Source organism: Megalobrama amblycephala, linkage group LG14, assembly GCF_018812025.1.
Source record: "Megalobrama amblycephala isolate DHTTF-2021 linkage group LG14, ASM1881202v1, whole genome shotgun sequence".
Classification (NCBI taxonomy): Eukaryota; Metazoa; Chordata; class Actinopteri; order Cypriniformes; family Xenocyprididae; genus Megalobrama; species Megalobrama amblycephala.
Window position 1 is genome coordinate 38,359,193 of NC_063057.1, and position 16,610 is coordinate 38,375,802.

General features: G+C 35.4%; 2 protein-coding genes across 4 annotated transcripts in view; one reads left to right on the forward strand and one right to left on the reverse strand.

Annotated features, from left to right (window-relative positions):
* Positions 1-8,772, reverse strand: part of LOC125244922 (junctional adhesion molecule-like) — a 100,701-nt gene extending 91,929 nt beyond the window's left edge. The window contains exons 1-4 of the mRNA XM_048155316.1: positions 8,485-8,772; positions 7,523-7,828; positions 7,030-7,347; positions 6,782-6,898 (exon numbers count right to left, since the gene is read on the reverse strand). Of these exons, the coding sequence (XP_048011273.1) occupies positions 6,782-6,898; positions 7,030-7,347; positions 7,523-7,828; positions 8,485-8,533 (790 nt within the window). The 5' untranslated portion in view covers positions 8,534-8,772. The remainder of the gene's footprint in view (positions 1-6,781; positions 6,899-7,029; positions 7,348-7,522; positions 7,829-8,484) is intronic.
* On the forward strand, positions 1,638-4,307 carry LOC125244937. 3 transcript variants are annotated; one of them, XM_048155336.1, is made up of 4 exons: positions 1,638-2,119; positions 2,611-2,691; positions 2,899-2,979; positions 3,720-4,307. In XM_048155336.1, the coding sequence occupies exons 1-4, from the start codon at positions 2,001-2,003 to the stop codon at positions 4,054-4,056; spliced, it is 618 nt and encodes a 205-aa protein (XP_048011293.1). In that variant the 5' UTR covers positions 1,638-2,000; the 3' UTR covers positions 4,057-4,307. The 3 variants fall into 3 exon arrangements, with proteins under 3 accessions (XP_048011293.1, XP_048011295.1, XP_048011294.1); XM_048155338.1 differs by lacking the exon at positions 2,611-2,691 and having other exon boundaries at positions 1,642-2,119; XM_048155337.1 differs by lacking the exon at positions 2,899-2,979 and having other exon boundaries at positions 1,643-2,119.
* Positions 8,773-16,610: the final 7,838 nt, after the last annotated feature.

Below are 16,610 nucleotides of genomic sequence, written 5' to 3' on the forward strand. Positions count from 1 at the left end.
CACGTTGTTGTATTGTGGCATTGGCAAAGTTTTGTTCACCAGATTTACTACAATGACAAGGGCGGGAGGATATGAAATGGATATTATAACTAAAACTGCTGCATTTTGAAAAATTATACTTTGGGCACAGGCTCGTTTGTGAGATATCGATTATATACAGTTTTACAACATAAACGGTGCTCAGGTTGCATCATTTCTTGAAGAACAATGATGGAGAGCAGATCATTCAGAAGAAATATGATGCAAACAATGGATAATATATCAATATTTCATGGATTTAACACTTTTGTGGACGAAAAGTACTTTTTTCAGTAGACACTCGTGGACATTTTACCCAAGTGCCACAGATTGGATTCATCTCATGATCGCTATTTGATTACAAAGGTATGAAGTCTCGTTTTGATTTTGCGTGTTATTTTTACACCCGACACAAATTACAATTACTGGTGCTGGAGCATCTATATTGTAATAAAGACACTGTAGATTGACCTTTAGAACTTGATGAAATCAGTGAAATCCTCCAGACAGTTCTAAAATGTAAACACTTATAATTGGCTTATGTGGGATTACAAATTTAAGAATCTGTTTAAGATCTGCGGATCCTACATCCTGACCATTTGGCAGGACAAGCTCAAGATACAGCAGTGCCTTTGTCTCTATGATAATGTAAAGGTATGGGCGATACTGTCAGACTGATTGGATTAGCACCTATGCATTTGAATGGCACATTTATGCTGATTAGATCATGGCTGGGAAATGTAGGGAATGGGCTGATTCCTGTATTGCATTTGCATGCTTTGTTTAGATCGTCCACACCTCTACTCTATGTATCCCTCCCCCTTGAATGTATATGAACTACCAAGTCACTGCCTTAGTCAGATTTTGGATGACCACAGCGACGCACAGCGTGTTTCTCAATAAAGAGTAACTTCTGCTTCAAGAGATCCCAAAGTCTCCTGGTCTATGCTTCTGAGATTTCCAACAGTTTTGGTGCAGTGACCCGGATAGAGCTTCTCACCTCAATCCAGATTGAAACTTCAAGCACAACAAAGATCTGATCCAAAAGAAGATCTAGGCTGAATTTTCCTGTATACCCAAGGGTTGGTGAGTGATACTCTATCCAAAAGAACCATTAAGACCAGTACAAAGTTGTTATCCTCTGCGCCGTCAGAGAAGAGTTAACAGACAGCTGTAGGGTTTGGTTAACTAAGTTATCCTCTAAAAATGTTCTTTTAGAGATGAAGTTTATCCTCTGTTCAGGCAGGGAAGATTAGCATTAAATGCTAATATTGGTAACCTCTGTTCAGGCAGGGAAGAGTGGCATCACATGCTAATATTGGTTTATCTTCTGTAAAGTTAGGGAAGTTTTATCCTCTGCTTTATAAGGGAAGGTTGTTTATCCTCTGTTTAATCAGGGAAGGTGGTGTGTTAACACTCTGAGGTCTAAAAACGCGCCGGCGCGTTTTGCAGTTTTTTTTTCACATTGCAGCAAAACAGACTTAAAATACTCCGTCATTTTTTATCATAGAGACATAAGTAATATATCAAATGAAACTATAGAATGTCTTCTTTTTTTTGTGTACACTCACAATCAAAATAAAACTTTGTGCTTTTTTAAAAATAAATAAAATATACAGGGTGTGCTGTCCTGCCATCTCCGTCTCTGCAAACATCATTCTAAAAGGTCACTAAAAGTAACTAAAATAGACGGCTTATACATGCTACATGGACATGAGAGATATGTCTTTGCAAAGCTTTAAGTATCTACTTTTAAACAAAACAAATAAATTCTAAAAAAAATATTCTCCCTTTATGTAATCAGTATAAAAGTAAAGAGAGGTACTGTTTCTCCTGTCTTACCTAATTATCTTTAATGTGTGCCCGCCCACGCGCAGAGCGCTCTATTCATAAGATAATGTGCTGAGGCGATCTATGCAAACTGTAAACGCCCCTAACAGCGTCTTAAAAAGCATCACTACTCAGGTGAGCAGCCTCTTCAGATGGTCCTGGACAGTGAGGAAGAGTTCACTTTTTCCTCGGAAGAAGAACACGACTCTGACGATGAACGTCTGTATTTTGAAGAGCGACTTGATCCAGCTGAAGATACAGTTTCTGATGAGTAAGTGATTTAGTTTTACTTAAATTATTTGACGTGTTTTTTCTATATAAGCGTACATATATATTTGTCTTATATTTACATCTAGGCCTATCTATATAACTCTATATAACTTTATCTCATAAAAATGCTTATAAATAGAATGCTTTTCTGTTGATATTCGACTTGTTATTAATATGCATAGATACGTTGGATACACGCGTTAGATCGATTAACTGCATGCAGTTGAATAGCATATTATGATAGACGTGAATGTGCTAAAATATGCTTGGTTGTGAAATGCGCGAACGTGTTGCTATTCACTAAATGTGCTAACTGATATAGCAGACTGTAACGTTTACACATTCGCACACTTTGTCCGGTAATGGCCAATTGACAGACATATACAGCATGCTTGTATACCTGTTAATTTCCTGTCAGTTATGCATAGGTAATGGTATGAGAGTAGTATCTTATATGCTAATAATAACAACAGTTTTTTTGTTTTGTTTTAGAAATGTGGATCCATCACTCTCGCATTCACCTGCAATTCTCACTAGGAGGGCACGCAGCAACACAGGCGATAATGAGAAAGAGTAAGTACACGTTTACCCACTATATGTGCAAACTGATATAGCAGACTGTAACGTTTACACATTCGCACACTTTGTCCGGTAATGGCCAGTTGACAGACATATACAGCATGCTTGTATACCTGTTACTTTCCTGTCCGTTATGCATAGGTAATGGTATGAGAGTAGTATCTTATATGCTAATAATAACAGTTTTTTGTTTTGTTTTAGAAATGTGGATCCATCACTCTCACATTCACCTGCAATTCCCACTAAGAGGGCACCCAGCAACACAGGCGATAATGAGAAAGAGTAAGTACATGTTCACCCACTATATGGTAGGCCTATGTACACTACCGTTCAAAAGTTTGGGATCACTAAGATTTTTTATGTTTTTAAAATAAGTTTCATCTGCTCACCAAGGCTACATTTATTCAATTAAAAATACAGTAAAAACAGTAATATTGTGAAATATTATTCCAATTTAAAATAACTGTGTACTATTTAGTCTACAGTGTCACATGATCCTTCAGAAATCATTCTAATATGAGGATTGCTACTCAAGAGACATTTATTGTTTACAATTGTTCAGAAATGTTTCTTGAGCTGCAAATCATCATATTAGAATGATTTCTGAAGGATCATGTGACACTGAAGACTGGAGTAATGATGGTGAATATTCAGCTTTGACATCACAAGAATAAATGACTTTGTGAAATATATTTAAATAGTACACAGTTATTTTAAATTGGAATAATATTTCACAATATTCCTGTTTTTACTGTATTTTTAATTAAATAAATGTAGCCTTGGTGAGCAGACGAAACGTATTTTAAAAACATTAAAAATCTTAGTGATCCCAAACTTTTGAACGGTAGTGTATGTATATATGTGTCTGTATGGCTTTCTTTCTTATGCGTGCACAATATTAGCATTAGTGCTTGGTAATGTTAATATATACAATAATAAACATTATATTAGTATTAGTTATTGATGATGCAAATAGTATAGCTCCTTGTGTAATAACCATCTCACTGTTTTTTTTTCTCCAGCTATAGCCCTAATGAGAGTGCTCCAAAACCCCTTGCAAAAAAGGCCAAGAAAAACATTCAGACAAGCAACAGGCATTCAGCTCTGTCATGGAAAACAGATAATGACACTGACATGGTTCCACAGACTCTGAGATTCCTACCTGCACGGGAACCTGGACCACAGCTGCGTCCTGCTGATGAACACACTCCTAAGAGTCTCTTCAAAATGTTCAAAATGCAAGGAATAATGCCACCGCTGGTCGTCGGAACTGCATGCTTTGCAAAGTACAGCTTGGTAAAAGGCAAGACACACCTTGGAAATGCCAGGCATGTGACATTTACTTGTGTCTTCAGTTGAAAAGGAACTGTTTTCAAAAATGGCACACAGATGTGTGACTGTTCAGATTCTCTGTTCACCACCTCTCACTGACCATTGGGCTGCAAAGATTATCTATATGTGATCAAGCAGGTTATGTATAGGGTGTAAAAGTGGGCTTTTTTTATAAACCTTACCTTTATTTGCCTGTATACACAAAATGTGCCTTTGACCCTAGTTTATATGTGGATTATATTGTTAACTTTATTTTAAATAAAAAAGAAAAAAAACAATGATATGTCTTGTCTTTGCATTTTCTTAGTTGACTCAGTCACATTCCTGACTGAATGGCTCATTATGCGGCTCATTAGGGGCAGGGTCTTAATCTCCCCAGGTGTAAATCACTTCATTATTCATGAAGAGTCACACCTCTTCGCATATGGCCTAGCTAAACAAAAAGTGTCTTCGAAATTTAAAATCAATACAATGTTTTATGTGTCAGAGTAGGGAGGATCATTTCCACATCATTTTGAAGCAAAAACTCTACACTAAAATATACAATTCTCAAAAGTCTTGTGAAAAAACATTTAGTATGCATTTTGAGGTATTGTTTCAGTTACTTTTTTTTTTTTGTTTTTTCAATAACCACGCATAAACATTATTCCTTTAAAAACACAAACATGTACATACATGTTCCTCACATATTATGGTAGCCTAGTTTGTGCTGAATACAGTGTAATGACACTTTTGTCATTAATATGTTTATAATCAACTGATAAAAGCACAAATGTCAGAGCATGTCAAAACTTCTCCAGGGCCCAAAATCAGCCTCAGACTCCAGAGGGTTAACAGAATAGCCATCCTCTACTTTGCTAGAGAAGAAGGTTCATCCTCTGTTAATTCAGGGAAGGTTACAATTGTTACAGTGTGTTAGCAAGTTGGTTCTACTCTGCTCACCAGAGAAGGTTGAATACATTACGATGTATATTAACTAGGTTAACCTCTGCTCTGTCAGGGAAGTGTTGAAGTGTATTGTTGTGCCAGAAAGACATTACAAAATGTTGAGAAAGAACGCTAGACTTATTCCAACAACTGAGAAAGGTGGACTAGCTACTCCTTTATGGACAGATAGTGAGTTCAAATCATTGTTAGGAAAGCACATGGACTCAATTGTGACTGAGTCAGTCAGATTGGATTTGACAAAGAAATTTGGGATTCATCCAGAAAAAGTTTGGTCTATTGAAGAATGCAAAAAGGTACTTGGTGCTTGTATTCAGAAGAAAAATATGAAGGGCATTATCTGCTGCCACAGAGAATTTACTCTATCCATTGCAAAAGAACAAATCCAACGTATTGCTAAGTTAGAAGAGCAGAACAAACAGTTGCACACTCGAGTGTCTCATCTCACTCAGAAGTTGGGCCTTAACAAAGCCTCAACCAAACGTGACTCAAAAGACCAACAGTCAGATGAAAGCTATCCTGACATACAGTCTTTCTGTAGACTAGAGGGCAATAGCAATACTGGATTCATGGATAAAGATGTAAATGCAGTTGAAGTGTGTGGAGCGAGACAAAAGGCTCAGAGTAGGGCAAAAGGGGTTGACACAGTTACATCTGTAACCCCCATACTGCAGTTACAAGCAGTCAGTACCGCTATAGGTCCTGAAGACATAGAAAGAATTGCTGAGAATTTGCCATCAGTGCATAGAAACTTTTCTGAGTTTAGGATAGAGTTGTCCAGAAAAATGAAGCTCTATGATATGTCCCTAGCTGACGTCACCCAGCTAATGTCACAAATCCTGAAAGAGTCAGAATTCAATGATTTTGAAAGTGCTGTAAATAGTTCTGAGTTTCAGCATTCCAGCAAAGGCAAATTGAGAGAAGGAGTTCTGAGAGTGTTACAGAACCTTGTTGGACCAAAGGTGGACTGGTCAAAGATCACTAGTTGTGTACAGAAGAAGGATGAAACTGTAAGGGAGTACACTGAAAGATTTTGTCAGTCAGCGGCAGCATACAGTGGAATAGCTGACACTCCAGAGAAGGTGTTAGAGGATAATGGACCACTGGTCCACATGTGGTTTGATGGGCTCTCATCAGAATACAGAAATGCATTGCCTTTCTTAGACCTCACATGGTCCAATGGAACTCTGCAAAACAACTTGGATAGGTTAGCCATCTGGGAAAGAGACTCAGATGTCAAGACAAGAGTAAAGATTGCAGCAGCATCCTTTAAGGTCAACAAAGAGAATAGACAGAAACGTAAATGTCCTAAGAGAGAAAGCACTTGTCATTACTGTGGTAAACCTGGACATTGGATGAAAGAGTGTAGGAAAAACAAAAAGACATTAAAAGAAATGAACAGCTTTACTCAGCTCCTACTCAGTCTACTTTCTACACTGAAACTGCCCCTCCCCTCTTCTCCAAACTCTTGGAGCAGCAGCTTGCTGACATGCTAACCATTTGGGCTGTGAGTGCTTAATTTCCCCAGTTTACAAGAAAGCTGAAAGACTCATTCTGAACAAAAGAAAGTTGACTATCACTTCTGCTTCAAGAGATCCCAAAGTCTCCTGGTCTATGCTTCTGAGATTTCCAACACTTACCATAGTGAATCAGGGTAAGACAGAGACACTGTTTGTAAGGGTTGATAATGTATTGACCCAATATTTAAATTTTGGTAATTTTTATAAAAAGTTACATAGGGAACTTTTAAAAATGATGAAAGATAATGATAAAATACTGTAATTGTAGTATAATGAAAATGACTTACATTGAGATGTGTCGTGTGGTTGTTGAGCTGGTGGAAGTTCTTGTGTTTGGTGTGAAGGTTGAAGTGTTGATAAACTGATGGATGTATGGATGTGTGGATTCTCTGTCCCGAGAGTAACTGTCAATGATAATATAACAATGCAAACATTGATGTCATCCTACAAGTTTACCTCATTCCTCTAGATATTTAGATTCTTCATAAAATCAGTAGTAATGATGATCAAAATAACATCAACAGAACAAAACTACCTTCAACATGAAGTCTGAAGTAGACTTTTTGAGACGAGACAGAACAAGCATAGTCTCCTTCGTCCTCTGCGGTCAGTGCTGATATGTGTAGAGAGAGATTTCCTGGAGATGTTTGATTCAACAGTTTGACTCTGTTCTTGTGCCTCTCAGACTTTTCATTTGGGTAAATTTCCTTAGTAGTTTTTTCTAAATAATATATCCATCGTATCTGTTCAGGTTTAGCCAGTAGTTCAGAGCATGAGCAGGGCAGAACCACAGACTCTCCTGCATATCCAGTCACCTCATTCAGTTTCTCTGTGTTCTGAACCAAATCACAGCCTAAAAAATATTAATAGGTCAATGAATGTACATTTTAAATTCTGTCACTGGTTCTCCAAATTTCTTAGTTTTTTTTTTTTTGTCAAATAATAATTTTGTAAAAAAAATTCTATTCCTGAGCTGTCAATAAAGTCTAACAAGAGCGATTGATATTTCTAGAAGAAGCATCACTTACCCTTCACTATTAAATGAATGTATGTAGATTGTTCAGTCTTACACTGATAGTACCCTTCATCTTCCTTTCTGAGATCAGAAATGAGAAGAGACAGATTTTGTGGAGAACTTTCATTAAACAGCACACGTCTGCTGCTGTATTCCTCATCCTCAAATACTGGAATCCATTGTTTACCATTGCCATAATACAGCCATGTGAATGTGTTGGCTGTAGACTGAGGATGAGCGCAGGAGCAGGGCAGCACCACTGATCCACCTGTGTATCCTGTTATTTCTATTGTCTGCTGCTCATCTGAAAGAATACAGCCTGAAAACAAGAGAGCTTGTCAAAAACTTACAAATGGGCTTTACTGGAATATATAATAATCAGGAAAAAGCTGAGAAGAGCTTCAGGTTTGTGTTCATGAGCAGCACTTTATTGTGTTTATTAGATCTCACAGTAATTCTCTTCTTTGAACGAACTGGACATTTAATATCAACAACTTAATCTCTGAAGGATTTTTGATCAGAAACTTGTAGTTTAATGCAATGTAAGCTATGTTCATGTAAATTAACTTGATTTTGAAAATGTTGTGAGGGCCTTTATTCAAACCTTAGCAACTTTAATGAACATAGAAAGACAATGTTGCTCAAATCTCATCATATTGTTTTATTTTTATTAATGTATTTATTTTCCTTTCATTTGTGTACACAAATACAATTTTTAGTTTCTGTTTGCACTACTTCACTATTTTAAAAAGAAGAAGAAGCCCTCCTGATTTCATGTTTTAAGTTTGAATATCTCTGCAATTGACAAATTAATTCAACGTTCTGCACGTGTGAACAGACAGTCCTATCTTAGGAAAACTACAAAACACAAATTTTCTTAAATGTTTTGATGTTTTAAATAACTACAACCACTTGATACACTGATCTCACACCAGTTTCTCATAAATTAAAAAATAATTAAAAGTCTTATCTTACCAGAACTAAATTGAATCATAAAGAAGAAAAGATATAAATGGTCCCTCATGGCTGGTTCTCACTCACTAATGGCACGACTCTGTTTTGTGTGGGCTCTGCCTTTTTTTCTTTTCTTTTTTTCTTTTTTAGTTCCTGTTAGCTCTTTTCTGAAACTACAACTTCCTGTTTCATGATACATCTCTAACCCCCTGAAAAGCCTGAATGAAGCAGATCAGTAGCTCTTGCAGTGTCATTTTGCACATGAAACCACAGACGCCTTTACACACACACACACAAATACACACAGTTGCTTCCTTAAAGGGAACCTGGTGTTAAGACTCGTATGGCTTACAGTATTTCACAATTGCTAAAACACTAAACCCCATTCTCTGAACCCAATGCTCAGTGGCCTAAACCCATTTGTCGAATCAGTCACTTTGTAGGCAAAACCTTAAACAAGTTCAGGTAGTTAAGACACTGTTTGCAAATCTCATCCACTCTTTTTGCAAAAAACAGTAATATTGTGAAACAATTTAAAATAACTGTTTTCTATTTGAATATATTTTACAAAGTAATTAATTCCTGTGATGGCAAAGCTGAATTTTTAGCATCATTACTCCAGTGTCACATGATCCTTCAGAAATCATTCTAATATGCTGATTTGCTGCTCAAGAAACATTTCTTATTATTATCAATGTTGAAAACAGTTGTGTACATTTTTTTCAGGTTTCCTTGATAATTACAAAGTTCAAAAGAACAGCATTTATCTGAAATACTAAGCTTTTGTAACATTATACACTACTGTTCAAAAGTTTGGGGTCAGTAAGAATTTTTATTTTTATGAAAAGAAATTAAAGAAATTAATACTTTTATTCAGCAAGAATGCATTAAATTGATCAAAAGTGACAGTAAAGTCATTTATAATGTTACAAAAGATTATATTTCAAATAAACTCTGTTCTTTTGAACTTTCTATTCATCAAAGAATCCTGAAAAAAAAATATTGTACACAAATATTTTGTACAATTTTACACAATAAATGTTTCTTGAGCACCAAATCATCATATTAGAATGATTTCTGAAGGATCATGTGACACTGAAGACTGGAGTAATGATGCTGAAAATTCAGCTTTGCCAACACAAGAATAAATTACATTTTAAAATATTTTCAAATACAAAATTATTTTAAAAGTTATTTTAAATTGTAAATTGTTTCACAATATTACTGTTTTTACTGTAATTTTAATTAAATAAATGCAGCCTTGGTGAGCAGATGAAACTTTTTTTAAAAACATTAAAAATCTTACAGATCCCAAACTTTTGAACGGTAGTGTATAAGAGATATAAGGATTTTTTTGTAGTATATAATATAGTCAATAATAAAGTATATAATGTCAATAAAACAGTATACAGCAAATAAAAAAGTAATTTATTAAATAATAACAACTACCCTCTAAACAATGTTTTGTTCCGTATCCCAAGAATCAGTTCCTTAAGCAGCCTGTTAAACAGCAGCTCGCAGTCTCAGACCCTCTCTACTACAGCAAGCCATTCAAATAATAGAGGAGTGTGAATGACGTGTGTTTATGGGCCATTGCAGTTCTTGCTCCAGCCTACAGGGGAGCTGCTGAGTATGGGCTTAAACACTCAGACACCTGTAGGTCCCCACTTGGTCAAAAATGAAAAAAATTCACCAGAGCGTTTTTTACTTGATTTTAACATGATTTAAAGCATGACCAAGTGGGGACCTGAAAAATGTCCCCTCTTTGCTCGGTGGTCCCTGTTCGTGAATGTGTTACGACACCAATGTCCCCTGTTTGATAGGTAGACAAGTACACACACACACACACACACACACACACACACACACACACACACACACACACACACACACACAGCCAGCCAGCCATCCCATCCCCATGCACAAGCAGTCTCAATTTCACACCTCTGGCTGCAAGAAGAGAGAGAGCAAAATCAATGATCTATAAAATAGTTTAAATTATTAAAATTAAACTGTGATCACAAGCGAAATAAAACAATGCAAAAGATTTATAGTTTTTCCTAAATGTGTATGAAAACCTCTTACATTTTTCCTGTGGAAAAAGAGACTTCCTATACCGCAAAAATGAGTTCCATTGAGTCAAGGAAATTGTTTAAAATAATAATAAAAAACATAAAGCTTAAAAAGTTGTTATATCTCAAAACACGGTTCTCTCGGCTCTTCACACAACTTGGTGAAAGAGGTTCAGAGAAGAGGAAAATTTTGCAAACACGTGTATTTTAATAGTCAAAAATATTTCAACCATGAACTTTTATAACTTAATCAAACATTGATTGGATCTCAGTAATGATTTATCTATGACGCAAGTGATTATGCTTAAATGTAACTCAAAGAATGAGTTTATTCAACGGTCTGATCTTTCATATACATAGATTTGAGCTGCATTTTAATGATAAATCATCGCAAATATTCTATTAAAATAAACTAGAAATATTTAAAAAGTTTAAACGTGTCAGTGCGATTAATCAGATATCGCACACATACATAAAGAAAATCTCAGAGAGAGAGAACATTAGTATTTATTTACCTTAGATTATCACAGTTGTAGCATACCTTTCTGCACTGTTTAAAATGAATTATCCTCGCAAAACGGACGAAGATGTCTCTGCTTTACTCCAGTCCTAAATAAAGTTAAAAAAAAACAAAAAAAACCAGTGTTTAGTCAATATACTGTTAGGAAAAAAACGTTTTCACGTGTGCAAAGGACAAATATATCCCTTGGGAGAAATCTATTTTTTTTTTCAATCTATTTTTTTTTTGACAAGCGTGTATGTTTACCCACAGTGATCAGTGGATCAGATGTTGTTCTCCTGTCACACATGCGTGGAACTCGCAGGACATCTAGTGGTCACTGATTGAAATTGTATCATGAGAAAAAAATTAACTAAAATCGGACAACAAATATGTATTAAAACACAAATATAATAATATAAAACAATTTTTTAAGTTAAACATTACGAGTGAAAAGGTATTTCACAATTAATATTAACTGAATCATATAATGTGATATTTCTTCGCTTTAAACGGGTGAATTTAAGAAATAATATATGAATAAGAAAATTATTTTATTTAAAAAGATTATATTCTATTTTAAATTGTATTACATTAAAAAATAATGTAAATAAATGATATTGTACTTTATATTTGAATCCCTTCTCAGCTCAAAACATTTTTTTTTTATCACATGAAATGTTTTTTCCTTAAAATTTGGGTAACACTTTACAATAACAGTACATGAATAACCATGAACTAATACCTAAATTAATAGTTACTTCCACATGAACTCATGATTAGTTAAGATATGAACTAATCATGAACTAATGAAGAGTGATCCTTAACTATGACAGGAGTCATAAGGATTCATGCATGAAAACAGCAGCCTTAACTACGCGTTAATACATGTTTGATAATTAATGCATTAATTAACATTTAGGGGTAAACTAAATAAATCAGCCTCCATAAGAGTAAACAAGAAGTACTTTGAATTTGAATTAAACGTGATTTAATACTGTCATAATTTACACTGTAATATCATAATCTGCCATCTGCAGCTTTGTGACAAATAATTGCAATGGCACATGATTATTTAGCCATTAATTACATAGATCTGTCTAATCAAATGTGGAAAATAGACTAACTACCACTAATAAATTTAATTTGATCTAAACCGTTTTCTGATTTTTACAGTTCATTTATATTTAGTCATAGCTAAATAGTCATAGTTTATTCCAGGAACTAAAGTATGTAGGGTTTGTTTCTGGCGGGACACTCATTAGTGGCGCACGCTAGGTGTTCTCTTGGCGCCTTTGTTGTGTTGCTGGCATTTTAAACTAATAAATGTTGACTGCTTTGGTAAGCCGAATTAATAATTAAAGACATATTTACATGTATGTTTTATTGGGATTTTCAGGAGGTTATGTGCAGTTATTAACTGTATTTGTATTTGTGTCATTTAAATGTATATGCTTTGATTAGCATTAGCTTGTGGACGCGCGCTATTTTACATGTAAATGTGCCTTATGTGTGTCTTTACAGGTATGTTTATGGCTTGCTTTCAAGTCCATATATGTTTAATTATATAAATAAAAATAAAATACAAATACTTTTTATTTGAGTTTTTTTGTACCGGGGTGTAAAGGAATAAGGATGGCACTCTATAGTGTTTATTCATATATTAGTTAATGATGTGTGATATGTGCATCATGTCATGACTTTACTTGAGGGGGCACAATCATAATTAACTCATTATTAACTAACCATATACTAACATCAACTAATGGTTTGTTAATGTATACTTATGTCATGACTTTACTTGAGGGGGCACAATCATAATTAATTCACTGTTAACTACTTACCAAATTCAGCTCATGATTATCATTAACTTACTATCAAATACACATGTACTAACACAACTATATAAGTATTCAGCCCAGTTAAGTGATGTTGTGTGACTTTTCAAAAAGTCAGAGAATGGAGGTAAAGGATGATCACGGCCTGCGTCTGGATGGAGAGTGAACTTCTGAATCTGATCCCAGCAAACGCTCCCTGACCTTAGTTCATGTTTCCTGTTTGGTTATTTTTTTGGGAACCGATTCCTCAGGAACTGATGTAAGTCAAAGTAGTTTAGTTTGATAGGAAAGAATATCACAAAACAGATTTAAGACCTTTTAAGATAAATAGTGTATTTAGTATTTTATATGTTTGACAAGGAGGATAAGTGAAAATAATGGCAAACTAATCATGTGCCTTTCAGTAATGTTTAGAATGAAGCTGCTGATGTCAGTAGTTTAAATTCTGACATTAATAAATTGTTTAAATTTATTTCAAAGTCCAAATATGTATTATTCCTTCTTATAGAGACTGTTTGATTTAGTTTACCCTAAATGTTAATTAATGCATTAATTATCAAACATGTATTAACGCGTAGTTAAGGCTTGTTTTCATGCATGAATCCCTATGACTCCTGTCGTAGTTAAGGATCACTCTTCATTAGTTCATATCTTAACTAATCTTGAGTTCATGTTGAAGTAACTATTAACTCAGGTATTAGTTCATGGTTAATCATGTACTGTTATTGTAAAGTGTTACCAAAATTTGTGAATATTTCAAAGATATTTCTAATAAATTAAAGTAGAAACTCGAGAATCATCAGAGGGTGGGGTAAAAAAAAATTCCAGGAGATAAAAACGGCATCAGAGGACCTTCTGGTCACAAAGGTTTTTTTTGACTCTTCGAACTTCATCTCATCCTAAGCTGATTTTTTTTCCTGACATTGCCATGGCTCAGCAACAAAGTAAGTTTACAATTAAACACTATCTTTTAAAAATATTTGTCTAGGTAAAATGTTTTGCTATCTATTTTGAATTTCTGTTGTAATACCTTTATAGCTCAAGTATAATTACATTGTAGTCAATGTTTTATATTGAGCATATTATTATTTTTTAGAAAATATTTTACCAATCCATCCAACATTTTTCAACTAACAAGCTTTCCGTTTTAGTCACAAATGCTTTGGAATTAATTGCATTCCAGGAACTGGATCGAATTAGTACGTTTTACCGAGACCCAGATCCAATATTATGGAATTGCAAAGATCCATGAATCTGAGGGAGATTAACTCTACTGATTTGGCCGCATATCACTTTTTCTTTCACGACAGCATGGCTGAAGTAGTATCCTTAGCCCGACATATCAGTGGGGATGGTAGTGTTATCAACTTGACCTTGAAAGGACCAAATTTAAAATCGGATGTTACAGCTGTTTTAACACCCAGTAATAATTATGACGTTAACATTTTTTTCAATCAAATTAGTAGGATATTACAAAGTGATGATCAGCTTATGTTGGATGACCAGATTGAAATTCAAGCTAACATAGCCATGAATAGACAAGGCGGTGGGACCCGTCGTAAACTTGTAGATCTATCTCTCAACGAGGTGATTAAAAGAAAAAGATGAGTTTATTTTGTCCGATGAACAAATTTCAAACAAATTATGTTCCTCTATCTGTCTTGCATGTTTTCTGGATCCTCAGTTACCGGAGAGCGAATTGGAAATGTGTGCGCTCACCATTCACAACAACGTGGGTTTCTCAATTGATGATGACCTGGTCTTCATCACATAGGTACGTTTGAAAAACTGTTAGACATCAGAATTGTTGTTTTTTACAGGATGAGCAGTGGTGGGTTAGAAACATACAAAAACCACTACGAACCTCCCTCTAGAACCGTCTTCCTATATTTACACAACAAACACTTAATCTGACTGCGTTCATTGGAAGTATGTATGCAATTTTGCTACAAAGGGTACAAACACCCTAGAAATCGTCATTGCAAGCATGTCTGCAATGTGTTTCGATGTGAATTGTTACAAATACCCAAAAAGAACCGTACACTGCAACGAGTGTCTGAGGTATTGTAATTCTACCTACTGTTATGACATGCATAAGAAAGCTCCCCGGGTAAAGTAAAGCCCCTCTGCGACATAATAAAATACTGTAACTTGTGCAATAGGTAATATGAGATTACAGACACCACTGAAAAACATAAATGTCCCGACATCCGATGTGCTCATTGTAGAGAAGATATGTCGGGTCAAGGGGAACATTGATGTTTTATTCAACCTGTATCGCACAAGGAACCTAGTACTAAATATATTTTCTATGACTTTGAAACTCGTTCTGATGATGCAAAGCACACTGTGAATTTCATTTGTGCGATTACTTTTAAAGGGACACAATTTGTGGCAGAAGGTTCCAACTGTATTGCTCAACCCCGATACAAAGGGTACTGTTTCATAGCTCATTGTGCTTCCAGATTTGACTAATTTCTGATTTGAGTATTTTAACAAAGCGGGGATCGATGTAGATATCATAATGCAAAGATGTAAATTGATCTACATGTACAATGATGCTTTGACCAAAGATACATCGACATCTACAGTTTCATACCGATGGCCCTTGCTAAGATGCCTGCGGCACTCAATTTGACAACGACTGAAAAAGGTTATTTCCCCCACCTTTTCAATAGGGTCGAAAGTGAGAATTATGTCGGAAATTATCCAGACAAAACATACTATGAAAACCTCTCCGATAAAGATCAGGTTAAGTTCGACGCATGGTACAGCACGGTCTCAGATAAACTTTTCAACTTCAAAAAGGAGTTGTACAAGTATGGTCTTATTACACAAAGCCTGTATGAAATACCAAGAGTCACTTATAGAGTGCACCAAACTTTATCCGTTCACGTATGCATGTTACTGAGCTGTTGTATGGGAATTTTTAAAACGCAATATCTCAAAAGAGATACGTTGGCTCTGATGCATAATACATCCAAAAGAGTAAGACTTACTCAAACGCATCAATCCAATGGCTTGAGTATGTCAAAAAGACTCGAAACGTGGACATTCATCATGCTCTGAATCACTGTGAAGTGTCGATAGATAACTACTTTTTAGATGGTTACTTTGAAGAGTCCGGGTCAAGGTACGGTCTAGAGTTTAACGGTTGCATTCATCATGGACCTGAATGCTGCTTTGAAGCCCATGATACACATCTCTTGTCACATGTCCCCTACGGTGATCTCAGGATTCAATTCGATGACAAAATTGAAATCCTGCAGAATGCATATGGATTGAAAATGGAGGTTGTTTGGGAGTGTGAATGGGAAAAAAATTAAATGAACCGACCCGTCTGTGATAGAATTTATGAGTACTTCTTCGGCGCCAGAGAGATTGAAACCTAGAGAAGCACTCTTTGGTGGTCGTACCAACGCTTATAGACTCTACCACAAAACCGGGGGGGATGAAAAAAAGCTACATGGATTTTACGAACTTATATCCTTTTTGTCAGTCTAGGAAGTGCTATCCGATCAGTCACCCCAAAATTATTTTCCATGACTTCGAAACATTGAAAATTGTTACAGTCTTATTAAAGCTATCCTCCCCGCAAATTACTACACCCGGTTCTCCCTTTCAGATGCTCTGGAAAACGTTATGTTTCCATTATGTCGCACATGTGCTCAGTCTGAAAACAACAATTTGTAACCACACTGATGAAGAGAGGTCACTCACAGGTTGTTGGGTCAGTAT